The sequence below is a fragment of the Physeter macrocephalus genome, chromosome 8 (assembly GCF_002837175.3).
Source record: "Physeter macrocephalus isolate SW-GA chromosome 8, ASM283717v5, whole genome shotgun sequence".
NCBI lineage: Eukaryota > Metazoa > Chordata > Mammalia > Artiodactyla > Physeteridae > Physeter > Physeter macrocephalus.
Genome location: NC_041221.1, coordinates 142661942 through 142676244, shown reverse-complemented (window position 1 = coordinate 142676244; position 14303 = coordinate 142661942). Strand labels below are relative to the sequence as shown.

Sequence of the window (14303 nt, the reverse complement as noted above, 5' to 3'; positions counted from 1 at the left end):
GCAAGAGGGAAGAGATATGGGGACATATGTATATGTATAACTGATTCACTTTGTTATAAAGAAGAAACTAACACACCATTGTAAAGCAATTATACTCCAATAAAGATGTTAAAAAAATTAAAAAAATAAAAATAAAAAATACAACAAACTAGTGAATATAACGAAAAAGAAGCAGATTCACAGTTATAGAGAACAAACTAGTGGTTACCAGTGGGGGAAAGGAAGAGAGGAGGGGCGATATGGGGGGAGGGGCAATATAAGGGTAGGGGATTAAAATGTACAAACTACTGTTAGGTATAAAATAAGCTACAAGTATATACTGTGCAATACAGGGAATATAGCCAATATTTTATAATAACTATAAATGGAGTATAACCTTTAAAAATAAAAAAATAAAATAGACTACAAAAGAATATGACTAAGGGTTTGATGTTAGGAACATAGTTCTTCATGTCAAAAATGCTATAAGAACAACAGCAACTAAAAAGTAGGAAATTATATTTATAACACATGATACATTAGAATTTAATATCCTTTATATATAAAGGTCAAGAATTCTTTACATAATAAGAAATAGAAAAAATGTATTAACACTCTAATAGATAACGGGCAAAGAACATGAACAGGCAATTTACAAAAGAAGTAAAATAAAAGCAATTTTAATGTCATACTGAGGTACCGTTTTCAGTTATCTTTTTTGCAAAGATTAAGATATTGACAGTGCAGCCCTGGTGAGGATGCAAGGAAGTGAATATCCTCAGATGCTTCCAGAGCAAATGAGTAGAAATCAACGCAAACTTTCAGGAGGGAAATGCATTAACATATTTACCCTTGGACCAGAAATTCCCTGAATGGGGATTTATCACGGGAAATAAGTTGTAGCACATATTTCTGCTAACAGGATTTTTATCACAAATTTATTTATATTTCAAAATGAGAAATAACCTAAGATTCAACAATAAAGAATTGGTTCAATAGATTTTGATGCAGCCCTCTAATTCTGTAGCATGTGAACATTAAAAACGATAGTTATATATATGGGCCTGGAAAAATAAGTAGTGTCAGTTGTCCAGAGCCGGGCTCTGAAGTCAGAGAGAAGTGGTTTCCGTTCTGGCTGAGACATGCTTATTGCCAGGAGGCGGAGAGATAGCACAGCAGCGTGTGGAGCGTTAGACTCTGGCATCCCTCACTGAATTGCTTTTAGTTTAAATGATGTCACACATGCACTTAGGACAGTGCTTGGCCAATAGGAAGAGCTCATTAAATGTCAGCCATTACTCCTCCTGCTCCGTTGTCATCACCATCAACATTCCAGACTTGAGACGTTTTCGATTTGGATTTAACTTTGTGCTCTGCCAGTTGCTTGCTGTGTGATTATAATGATGTCACTTTCTCTGTAGGCCCGATTATTTTTAATCTATAAAAACATATTTCATTGAGTTGCTTTGAAAATTTAATGATATAATGTTAAAAACTTAGCAGAATGCTTGGGACATAATAGATTCTCACTATATGATGCCTATTATTATTATTGTTATTACATTTTAAAGTGAAAATTTAGGTTGCCAAACTCCAGTATGATCCAACTTAAAAAAATGTGTTTGTGTGTTTACAGAATAAAGGTCTGGAAGGAAACCATAAATATCTACAAGTAGAGAGATTAATTTCCCCACTGCTTAATCAGCATTTTACACATTTTCCATAGTATATCTGTTTGTTTGGTTTGGTTAATTTGGAGAAGAGGAATATTTTAATTGGTTAAGCTCTAAGTGATCTGGATGATAGTCACACAGACCAGGGGTGGGGAGAAGGAGGGATTGGAGTTGATTGGAAAGAGCATGGAGGTAGAAGATGATGAATTCAAAAAAGTAAAACTTCCTTGTTGGGTGCAGGTGCCTAAGAACTGACAGACAAGGGGTGGGATAGGGAGGGTGGGAGGGAGACACAAGAGGGAGGGGATATGGGGATATATGTATATGTATAGCTGATTCACTTTGTTATAAAACAGGAAGTAACACACCATTGTAAAGCAATTATACGCCAATAAAGATGTTAAAAAAAAAAAGAACTGACAGATAGCTTATCTTCTTATTGCCAGAGTCGAGGAACTGCTGTATAATATGCTAAGCATCTTACATTAGAAAATGTTGTATATCCCTATATTCTTCATTCAGTATTTCATCCTAGTTTTCTTTCTTTTTGGAATTTTTTTTCTTTCTGGTTAATTGCTAATTACATTCTGCAGGAATGCTATAAAATGAGTGCTGGTGAATGTCTGTTAGGTAGATTTTACCAAATTATTGGGAACATAATTTTTAAAAAGAGAAAGCAGACTTCCGCCTGTGATACCTTAGGAAGATTCCCATCCAAAAATCAAAGGCAAGAACAACTTCTGGATGAAAATATAAGCGTTGACAGTCAGATATTCATTTTTTAAAATAAAACTAGAAACATTTCTAAGAGCGTGGCCTACCTAATTTGGCTGACATCTATTTAAGAATCATAAATACATAAACTTTTAAATTTCTCTCTCTTTTAGGGAGAAGCTTGGTTTTCTAAAGTCAGAACGAGCTTGCTTTAAATCTAGGCTTTTTCAATTATTAGCCATGTGATCTTGAGCAAATTACTTAGCTTCTTATTTTCCTCATTGTAAAATGGTGATAATTACAGTTTGCCTCACAGGGTTGTTGAGAAAACATTAATGAGTCAATGAATGCAAAACATTTAACACATTGTCTGGTCCCTAGAAGGCTTTCAATAAATATTAGTAATTGTTAATTATAAGGGTGAGGGTGGAGAGGTGCAGAGAAACTTGACTGGATTCCAATTTCCTAGCTCTATGTCGTGAAAAGACTAGAAATGCCAAGTTTTAGGAGAATCAAATTATACGGATATTGTATTTAAAATCACTGGGGAGAGAAAAGAAAGATGGTCTTCCTTTACTCCTCTCACCATGGAAACCAGGCTTAGAAAACCCAGATACACATTTTCTGATTTGGCTCCAAGCAAATAGCCCTTAATACGGAAACCCAGGAAACCTGGGGAATAAACTCATCAGGCCAGCAGTCTCAGAGATTCCTTTTTATCATTTGAGTACCATGGGTTTTAGGCAAGAAAATAGGCTGAATTATATGTGTCCATTATTTTAGAAGGACAAAGGAGACTTCTTCCTCCCACTGATAATTGGAAGCCAGGAACTTGCAGTTGTTCAAATACCATATAAAATCAGGCTCATTTTTCCCCACAGATGATTTCTTTCTCTTGGAAAGTAAGGTGGCCCTGCACAGTTCTCTTTTCCTCCCTCTCTTTAGTTCTCTCTTTAGTTCCATGAGGAAGAGAATGAAATATTGAAAGAAAGTGGCATTGCTCTTGCCTTTAATTTCAAGTTCAAATATTTCACCTGCGAATTATTCATGGGATTGTTGTGGTGATAAACCTAAAATCAAAATTATAACTGGAAGGTACTTTGTGAACTTACAGCCCTATGCATGTTATGCAGGATTATGTAAATCATGGTTATAATAATACTTATGTCACTTATTACCATCCTACTTATGGCTGTACCTTCTCTGTTTGATTCTATTTTTTTTTTTTTTTTTAACACCTTTTACTAGAAGGTAAGCTCCATGGGCTGGAGACCTTGTATGTTTTGCTCCCTGCAGGATCACCAGCACCTGAAACAGTGCTGAGTACACAGAGGCAATTAGTAGATATTTATTGAATTAATTATTAATATTCTTCATCAGGAAGTAGGTAGAAACTGTCCTTAATAACTCATAAAATAGTGTTTTTACATGTAATCCGTGACTCTCCCGAATCAAGATCAGACTGGGTGCTTGCTAAAAGGAGACTCCTGAGGCTCACCGCAGACCTGTGAAATTAGAAGCTCTCCAGGTAAAGTCAGAGGGGGACTTGTCATTTCTAGCTGCAAGGCCCTACAGATGATTGAACCCGTAGTACATGGTGTCTACGGGAATGAACAAAAAAGCCTTCCTCTTAGTCGCTATGGCGGCTCAGGGGGCCCATACCCATGTAAGGCTTGGTGCCGGCCATGGTGGTGATGCACGTCTCCACAGGTAGCATCGTAGCAATGTTGAAGTCTGTGATGTGCACGTGCCCTGCAAGGGAGAAGGACCACAGAGAACGTTAAGTTCCAGTCAACCTAGCGGCACACCATGCTTTTTTTATCAATAGTACCTGGAAGCTTAGTTTGTAAATTCTTGTACAGCATTTGCAATTGGGTACAGGCAGTAAAAACTCTATTATCCTATCCTCAAGACCAATATAGTCTAAACCAGCAACACTCCAGGTGCCAAAACACGAAAAGGTTAACGTCTGGTTGTAAATTTGTAGCTCAGTGTCAGAAAGTTTTAACCTTGGTCTTTAAGAGCCCACGCTCTGGTAAATTCTACTTAGGCAATTTTTGCCTGTTGTCAGCATTTTAAGTTGGTACAGCCTGTGAGAATCAAGAGGGGGGCAGGTAAGAACTATTTGAACTATCAAATTTCCAAGCATCTTTACAGGATCTTTTTTTTTTTTTTTTAAAGAAACAAATGTTGTTAATACAAAGCAGACATGACTGTGGATACATATATTTATTTCTTTGCCAAGAAAGAGTTCTTCCTCTCCTTGTTTTTCTGAATATCATTAGTAGTTTTTTGTCTGATAGTTTAGGTTGTCCCCCAGTGGTCCCCAACAAAATAATGTACCAAGGGAAAGTAGGGAAAAGTCAAGTTTTATTTTTAAAGAGGCTCTAGAGAGAGCCCTAGACTGGGAGCCAGGAGACTTAGGTCCTGCCCTGAATTCTGCTCCAAATACATCGTACACTTGAAGTTCCTTTCCTTTGTTGAACCTAAGTTTCCCTTAAAAAAAAAAGGCATGGGCGGACTAGATGATCTCTAGGGTCTCTCTGCAGTGTTCACACTCATGGCAATATAGTGTGGGTCTAACACTTAAGTTCAGCAGGGAGCACACCCTACAAAGTGTATTAGGGTCCTTACATTCACAGCCCGAAGTAGGATAAGCCTGTTCTGTCAGCTGTCGGCAGGCAAGTCATATGCTTTCAGAGGGTCGTGAAGTGTTGGCATTTCCATTTGCATGCTTCTGTGGTTGTGATGAGATATGGTGGTAACTGGAGGGGATTCTTCTTCCATATCCCACAGACCACACTCCTCCTGCCAACTGCACTATCTGCTCCCTGATAGCATCCAGCCTGCCGCTAACGATAAATCTCACTGTCTTTATCACCAGGGTTTTGTGTGGTGCAAAAAGTGTTTTGTTTATATCTGATGACATTTTCATAAAGTAAAAGTAGCGCTCGTCAAGCTGAAAGTGAAGGTATTCTTGCGTAAGTGGTACCAACAGATGATTTCCAGAAATCACCTTATCATAATATAGGTTGTTTCAGTATTTTCTTTCTCTGTTTTCTCCCCATGGGTCACGCTCAAAGCACTGGATCAATGTTTCACAAGGTCTGATACAAAACAGGTGAGCCTGGAGACAATGATTAAGAGCCTGTTCTCTGGACTCTCACTGCCTGGCTTCAAGTCCCGGCTCTAAAACTAACTAGCTGTGCTACCTCAAAAAGGTGACTTATCCCCTCTGTAAAGCTGAGATGATAGTAGTCATCTTCTCATGAGGTTTTTGGGAAGATCAAATGAAATAATGCTGTGGAAGCCTTTGCTCAGCATTTGGCAGGAAGTTGCTATTTGTCATGATCTGACGCTCCAGAGTGATTTTGCGAAACACACACGCCTGGACTTCACTCTCCTGGGACACCAATGCAGTGGGACTGGTGGGAGGGCCAGGCATCCCCGTTAGAAACAGAACAAGAAACTCCACAGGTGATTCAGATGGGCAGCCAGGCATGGGATCCTCTATGTTAGCCTGAGCAGGTGTTCTAAGCCGACTCAGTCCTGAGATTGGCTGTGCTCATGTAGACGAAGAAGGTAGAGGATGTTTCAGAGTCAGTTGGTTCTCAAAGTGCAGTCCCCAGACCAGCAGCATCAGTATCACCTGGGAAAGTGTTAGAAATGCAAATTCCTGGGCCCTACCTCTGCGTACTGAATCAGAAGCTCGGAGGATGGGGGCCCAGTGTTTAAAAAAGCTCCCTAGGTGATTCTGATACCCAGTAAAGTTTGAGACCACGCTTTTAAAAGAAGACCAGGGGGGCTTCCCTGGTGGCGCAGTGGTTGCGCGTCCGCCTGCCGATGCAGGGGAACCGGGTTCGCGCCCCGGTCTGGGAGGATCCCACGTGCCGCGGAGCGGCTGGGCCCGTGAGCCATGGCCGCTGAGCCTGCGCGTCCGGAGCCTGTGCTCCGCAAAGGGAGAGGCCACAGCAGAGGGAGGCCCGCATACCACAAAAAAAAAGAAGACCAGGCTTAGTAGAAGATCTTGACTGCAGTAAGTACTCACTCATTACATTTCTTTCTAATGTGGTTGAAAGAATGTTAATGTTATAACTAGTATTTTTTACATTCATGTGATTAATTGCAATTTTCAAAAGGTTTTTGTACACTTTAGCCTAATGAAGTGTTCTTATTTTACAGAAGAGCTGTCTGTGGCTAAGTTCTCAGTGCTTAGAAGTAGCAGAGCTAGAATTAGGATCTAGAATTTGGTCCAAGACTTCTTTGGTGGGTTAAAAATCGCCCCAAAACTTGTTGCGCTTTATCCTAAGACCAAAGAGTTGAACAAACTAAAAGAACTGTCTGCTGGTTGGCTCAGGGTTCCCCCACCAGGGTGCCTAGTAAACAATGGGGAGGAATCATTTGAGGGTGAGGATCTACTGGAAACTGTTGCCTGGTGCCCTCAAGGTGAACAAGGAAAGCAGAGCTCCTGGCCACCAGCCCCGACGTCTCCATTCCAGGCCCAGGATGCTGCCATACTTCCCTGTGCTGACCGTGGGGAGCCTTCTGCCATGTTCCCTTCTGTGATGTGGAAATGAATCTGAGTTCTGGCTCACAGAGGAAGGTTCGGTCACCTGCTGATGGAGGGACACAGGAATTGCTTGGGTGTGAGGGACCACTCTGGCCTCTTCCATAAGCCCCGGCTCTGAGGGAGCCTTAGAACAGAGTTTTTCAACCTGGAACTACTGACACCTTGGACCTGATCATTCTTTGCTGTGAAGGGCTGTCCGGTGCATGGTGGAATGCTTAGTTGCATCCCTGGCCTCTGTCCACTAGATGCCAAAAGTACTTCCCTCTCCTGGATAGAATCCTGACCATCAAAAATGTCTCCAGACATTGCCAAGTGTCCCCTTCAGGGAGAGACAGTAGAGCAAAAGCATCCCCAGTTAGAACCACTGCCTTACTGTGAAGTTTTTCAGATACAAGGCTCAGAACTTCCTCACTGTGAACACCCTAGGGAGTGATCTGCCAGTTCTTTTCACCTCTGTACCTTGAGGCACAGAATCACATTAAAACTTGGAGTTCATAGTATTGAGTCACTGAATTTAGTCATCATTGTGGTCATTACTTATACGCTTTCTCACTGTGCCTGTGTTCAGCCTGAGGATGTTTCTCAGCACAGCCCTCAAGGACACCATAACCAATTGGTTGGCATGGCTCCTAACTTTCAAAAATTTCCTCAACTCAAAAATAGTTAGACCACATTTTTCTAGGATTCTTATTAAAAATTCATATCCTTGGGCACTAGCAGAGACTTATACACCTGATTATCTGGGGATAGGGTACAGAGTTCTACTATATATATGTGTGTGTGCATGTGTGTGTGTATATATATATACATATACATATATGTATATGTATATATATGCTTTAAGACGCTACCCACTTGATTTTTAGGTACATTTGGGACTCTGCAAGGGAGAAGCTGTTAAGGTAGCAGGATTATTTCTTCCTCACACCCCCAAACCGAGTTTTTGCCTTTCTCTGTTCCCTGTGACTAGGGATGATATTAAGAAACCTAAATTATAGATGATGTGGTAATTGTCATTCTCTCAGATACACCAGGGAGACATTATTGCTCCTTTGTATGCAGCACTTATTTCCTCAATAGCTTAGGAAAAACACAAGAATTTTAGACACTATTGAACTGATAGAATTGGGCGGGGTACTTAAGTTGGTAGGACATGAAACCTATATATCAGGACAGTTGGTTATGAGCCATCCAAGATCTAATGCCATCTTGGGCTCTGAACTAGTGAGTGAGACATTTAAGGAGAACAGGTATGCTCTAAATTACAGACTTTTTTAAGTCAAATTCTGATGTATAAGGAATGTTCATTCACACCAGTGGAAGGATTCTCCATTTACAAAAGAATTTAGCTCCTTTAAATATCAATCTTTTCTGATGAACATGAACCAATATGAATCAGTAAGAGTGAAACAAAATTTCTGCCTCTTACTGATGGTGCTGAATTAAAATATAAGCCATGTGGTGTAATACTGTAATACAGCTCACTTGGAGGAACGGGCATAGGAGGTGTATTAGAGGTACACAATTATCCTTTACAGTTGCTAAATCCCCATGCAAGAGGCGTACATGATCTTGTCCATAAAGGGTGAAAAGTCATAAATGTGGACAGAGGAGACAAATGAAGTTTTCGAACGTGAACCCTTGGAAAATCACACCAGAAAGCACTCCCAAAGGCAGGCATTGATTTGTGGTCCAGTTGGTTGTCACAAGAGCAGCTCTGCAAAATGAGATGTGGAGCGAGGGCCACCGGGAATTTCTTCATTTCAAAGTAGTTGATTATGGTCCCTGAGCAATGCTTGAAAGCTTAATTTTTCAGAATTTGAATAAACGGAAAGTAAATAACCTCAAAAAATTATTTTCTCCAGAAAGGGATCCCCAGGACAATGCTTCGAGAATGGCTCGCAACCTTTTTGTTTGCTTGTTTCTATCCCATTCACATGTCCAGTCCTTCCCAAAGCAGTGTTTCTCTTATTGACTGCAGTGATCCTCCAGTTGAGTTTAGGATGGGAAAAAATACAGAAAAGCCCCCTCTTAAGTCATTGTCAAAACCCCAAAACTTGAGAGTGAAAAAGATCTTTGTAAATAGTACACCAGATAACAGGTGTAGACTAGGACCGTCCCTCAGGCAGACAGGGATGCCTGCTTATAAGTCCCTAAGCAACAGAGCCCCAGTCCAACCAAGAATAAAATGCTTGAAAAGTGGGCTTAACCCCCTGCATGCATGAAGGAAAGGTAGAATGGGCCACTGAAAGTGGCGTTACCTGAGAATTAAGTGCCAGAGAAAATTGTTTAAACACAAGACCTAAGAAGTAGACACACACAATCTTTGGTATATCCCACCTGGAATCAAAATAATTCTTTAGTAAAGACAGGTAAGGACCCAGCTTTCATTTACGCTATATGATATAGATAAAGTCATATAAAACAAAATGAAGTCACCTAAGCTTCCTTCTGTAGGGGAGAAAGCCCCTACTACCTCATGGAGTCATACTAGCATTTAACTGTTATTGAGTGATTTCCTTGTGCACGTGGCAGTCAAGCACTTTATAAAAAGGGTGTCAGTTAGTGTTTACAATTACCCTGAGAAGTAAGGACGCCTTTCATCCCTGAAGAATCTAAGGTGCAGAGAAGTTTTAGGCAACCTGTCGAGCGTCTCAGAGCTGGTGAGTGAGAGAACTGGGTTTTGAGCTCAGAACCCCACGCTCTTATCTACGATATCACACTATCTTTCCCAAGGGTAGTCTCTAAGGGTCGAAGATTAATTTATTCCTGGATCTTTCTCCTAATCTACAATCACCAAGTTGAAAAGAAAATGAGGAAGAGAAAGAAGTTGAATGAGAGAGAACAGGACGACCTCATGGTAGGAATAAGATGAAGCCATGTTTGAGATCCAAGACCGAAACGTTGTTCTCTGAATGGAAGGTACATTTTTTTGGTTGACAGGACTTCAGGGTCCTGACAAATGGTTGAGCAATATATAGGACACAAAGGCAAGCAGGTGAGGGGGTAGTGGGGACAGAACCCGAAATCAGGCTCTGCATTACCAGTGGTCACCTTCCCAAGGCTGTGGTAGGCACGCAGAGCACCTTTTTGTCCATCGTGCAAAGATGGCCTCTAGAGGCTGGGGGAGGCCTTGTCCACAGCTGTGAAGTTCCACAGAGTTTATCTGCACCGGTGTGAGAGGGGATCCTTTTTCCTATTTAAGGCAGAGATAGCTGGTGCTTTAATGAAAGTCACCTTCATGTTGTCTCACCATTGCCCACGTTTCTGAGATTCAGAAACTATTCCCAAATGTCAGAAGCAGTAAAGGGAAGGAAGAAATAAGGCATTGGAAGAAAGTGGAGAAAATCTTTTTAGACAGTCCATAAATAAATAATGACTCCAAGCTTTGAAATTAGAGGTCATACACAAAAGTGTTTCTTAGCCCTCTGAGCACATGTGGCGTCTGCCAAATCAGGCTTAAAATGCAACTAGGTAAATAAATAATGAGCGATGGATGGTCCGTGGAGTTTCAGTCCCACTTGCAAAGAGATACAGAGCTTTGCAGATTTAGGACTCCCTCCCCTAGCAGCTTTCTAAAAATTTAACAAGGATATTATTGCCTCTGTAACATTTATAACATGCAGGCTGTGTGTCCTACAGGTCTGCTCTAATAAATAAATCCAAATGTACATTAGAATAATATTAGGGAGAGATTATACACATTTAATCACTGTTGGTCAAAGCTTGTTCTATAGGACATCTTCAATCAGTGCTTCTTGAACTTCAGACATTCATGTATCACCATCATGGTCATTGCCATATCCCTCTGTCACTTTCACAGCTGGGTACTAGAGATACTCTTATCTGCTTTATATCTTTCTTTAAATGGACTGATTTTTAGTAACTGAAAACCTTTGAACAGAAAACTTGATATCTCTTCTGTAAATGTGAAACCAATTTACCCTCACAAGAAGGAAAGTCTTGTCACGAATCTCTAGGTAGATACTATTGCCTACCAAATGCTCTAAGCCTCTTCTGTCTTTATGAAAAAAAAAAAAGGGGGGGGAGACGATTGCTATAGAGATATTAAAGCAAACTAGCACCAAAAACCTGGGATGGTTTTCTTGAAGAAATCAGTAGGAATGGAAGAAAATTGAAAAGAGAATGACTTTCTCCTTATGTAAAGGCAAGGCTATTTAAGGGTGTACTACGTCACTGCAGTAAATTATAAAGTTCCCCAATATGGCCCCTCCCACCATAAAACGGAGTTTGTACATGCACCTCAACTGAACCGAGTAAGACACTTTTTCCCTGTATAGTACTGCTTTGCTGGGGATAACCAACTTGTTCTACATGCATGTTATGTGGTTGATTGCAAACAAATCATTTACTTACCATGTTCATCAAGCAAAATATTGTCAGGCTTCATATCCCTAGGGGAGTAAAAAGAAAGGAGAAGGTTGCTCATAATAAAACAAAGAAACAGAACTAAAGGAGAAAGGTGAACTGCTTAAGAATGCTAGCTAGGAATGAATGTACTAGCCCTTCATCACTCACAATCTCATTCAATTCTCACAGTGAATTGAGATAGTTACCATGAATACCCCCAATTTCTAGAACTGAGGCTTAAAGAGATTAAGTAACTTAACCCAAGGTTACAGAGCTAATAAACAGAAAAACAGGGCTCTGAACCTGGGTCTCTCATTCAAAACCTCAGACTCTTTTTTTTTTTTAATATTTATTTATTTATTTGGTTGCACGGGGTCTTAGTTGCAGCAGGCAGGCTCCTTGGTTGTGGCATGCGAACTCTTAGTTGTGGCATGCATGTGGGATCTAGCTCCCCGACCAGGGATCAAACCCGGGCACCCTGCATTGGGAACGTGGAGTCCTACCCACTGTGCCACCAGGGAAGTCCCTGAAAGCTCAGACCTTAATTTCTACAGCATATTATATCCAAGTGTGTCAGTATTGCTCCATAGATCATCCGGCATTTATTTATTTATTTAAATTTTATGTATAATTTTTATTTATTTTAAAAATTTTATTGGAGTGTAGTTGATTTACAATGTTGTGTTAGTTTCAGGCGTACTGCAAAGTGATTTATTTATACATACACATATATTCATTCTTTTTCAGATTCTTTTCTCATATAGGTTACCACAGACTATTGAGTAGACTTCCCTGTGCTATATATAGTAGGTCCTTGTTGGTTATCTATCTTACATATAGTAGTGTGTGATCATACAGCATTTAAATTGTCATAAGGTAGTAGTACAGTAGTAGTACTAATCATCATTGTTGCCTGTGTAACTCTAGAGATACAAAGATGAAGTAAACTTCAAGACTATAAAAAAGAGAAACAAAATGATCTATAAGGTGATTATATTTTAAACTTGTGGAGATTAGAATCTTTTTTAGGATGATGCTATAATGCCTCTAGTTGCTTAGTAAGTATTATTCTTGGGGTTGTTAATTAAGGGATTTGGACCAGTTTTCTATGCATTGGTGAGATCCTTAAATCCATAGAAGGGAACATAATCTACCCTCTTCCAACGAAGGCAGTAGTTTGATGGTAAATACTTAGAGGTTTGATGGTAAATTCTTAGAGGAATGGCCTGTAGAGTTTCAAAAGTCCTCAAGAAACAAATATTATTGTAAGCAGTGTTCCTCAATGAGAGCAAAGCTCTGTAGTTCGTAACAGCCCTCACTCTTCCACACTCCGGTTTTTACTGCCCTTCCCTGATGTACCATTAAAGCCCTTAAACCCAAATTCACAGAAGCCATTAGGGAAGAAATTCTGCAACAGGTTTGGGAACACATTTTCAGCCTAGTCCAGTGGCTTTTATGTCGCTAGAATAAGGTGACTTTAGTCTGTGACAGACCAAGACTGTCAGAGTCCTCTTTTGAAAATATTAATGAATAACAAGCCTCTTACCTACACACAGAACCAAGTATATGCCCCACCCAACAGGCAGGTGCATGGGTACTTTCATGAGCTTTGAATATCTTCTCATTTAGTTTATTAGGTTCTTAAAATTAGTTCTGGATTCGTAAGCGGTCATTTGTAGCTGTGGCAAATTTTTCTCTGGTTCAGGGTATAATTTGCTAAAAACAGAGTGCAAGGGGGTTTCAAATTGCATGTTTCCCTGGCTAAACTCTCAGTATTGCAGACTCCACCCTAACCCCTTTGATGAATTTCATTATTCCAAAAATTACCAAGTCTAAATTCACTCACATGGAGTAAAGGCCCTTTCATAATCTGGCTCCTGTGCCAGCCACATGGAGTGCATGGAGTCCCCTAAAAGCTCCCTGCCTCCCCTCACCTTCTGCCGTTCCTTTGCCTGAATCAGAGCCCTGAACCACTGGACCCAGAAAATGCAGATTCATCCCTCACCTCTTAGCTCAGATGCCACTTCCTACAGGAAGCCTTCCCTGATTTTCCAGTTCTGAGTCAATGGCCCCTCCTGTGTGCTCTGCATGGTATGCTTATCCCATCACAACATTTATCACACTTCATTTTTTCTCCAACTGGATCATGAACTCCTTGATGGCGGGGATGGTTTCTTGATTAATACATAAACCAGGATATACTAGAGCACTCCAGCACACCATTGAACACTCTGCAGTTTAAAGCTCGAGCTGAACTAGCCATTAGGCTCTTGCCACCTCTTTCAGACCTGTACCAGTGAGCATCAGGTAGTGTCTGCCAGGCAAGGAGGAGGCTCTGAGGAGCCCTGCCAGGAAGGGAGAGACTTGGGTGTGGCAAGATGAGCACAATGATTTTGTGGCCCGAATTTATGAGGGCTTTGCTAGGAGAAATGAATTGCTGTGGGTCTGGCACGTTATGAGCTATTAAATCCCTAGGTGTAATTTTAAAAATTTGTTCTAGCCACACTTCGTTATATCCACTACTTTCCCCAGAAACTTCCTTGCAGCTTGAAGAATAATACGGAGATCAGAGAGGTCATAGTTTAAGGTGATATGTCCTACTTCAATCTTATATTCTTTTTTTTTAATTTATTTTTTTGCGGTACGCGGGCCTCTCACTGTTGTGGCCTCTCCCATTGCGGAGCACAGGCTCCGGATGTGCAGGCCCAGCAGCCATGGCTCACGGGCCCAGCCGCCCCGCGGCATGTGGGATCTTCCCGGACCGGGGCACGAACCCGTATCCCCTGCATCGGCAGGCGGACTCTCAACCACTGCGCCATCAGGGAAGCCCTATTCATTTATTTATCAAACATTTATCTACTTTGATAAGTCACTGTGTTAGGATATGAGAAATATAAAGATAGATGAGACATAGTTCCCTCAGGGATGGGGAGGGTAAGAAAGGTTCATAAGGAACCATGCCAAAGGGGTTTAAAGTGGTAAAGAGGCATGTTTAT

The 14303-nt window shown here is 40.7% G+C and overlaps 1 protein-coding gene across 1 annotated transcript in view; it reads right to left on the bottom strand.

The window, feature by feature from the left end:
• Window positions 1-14303, bottom strand: part of STK32A (serine/threonine kinase 32A) — an 86668-nt gene that overhangs the window by 21004 nt on the left and 51361 nt on the right. Inside the window, exons 3-4 of the mRNA XM_007103572.4 lie at window positions 11314-11351; window positions 4029-4118 (exon numbers count right to left, since the gene is read on the bottom strand). Of these exons, the coding sequence (XP_007103634.1) occupies window positions 4029-4118; window positions 11314-11351 (128 nt within the window). The remainder of the gene's footprint in view (window positions 1-4028; window positions 4119-11313; window positions 11352-14303) is intronic.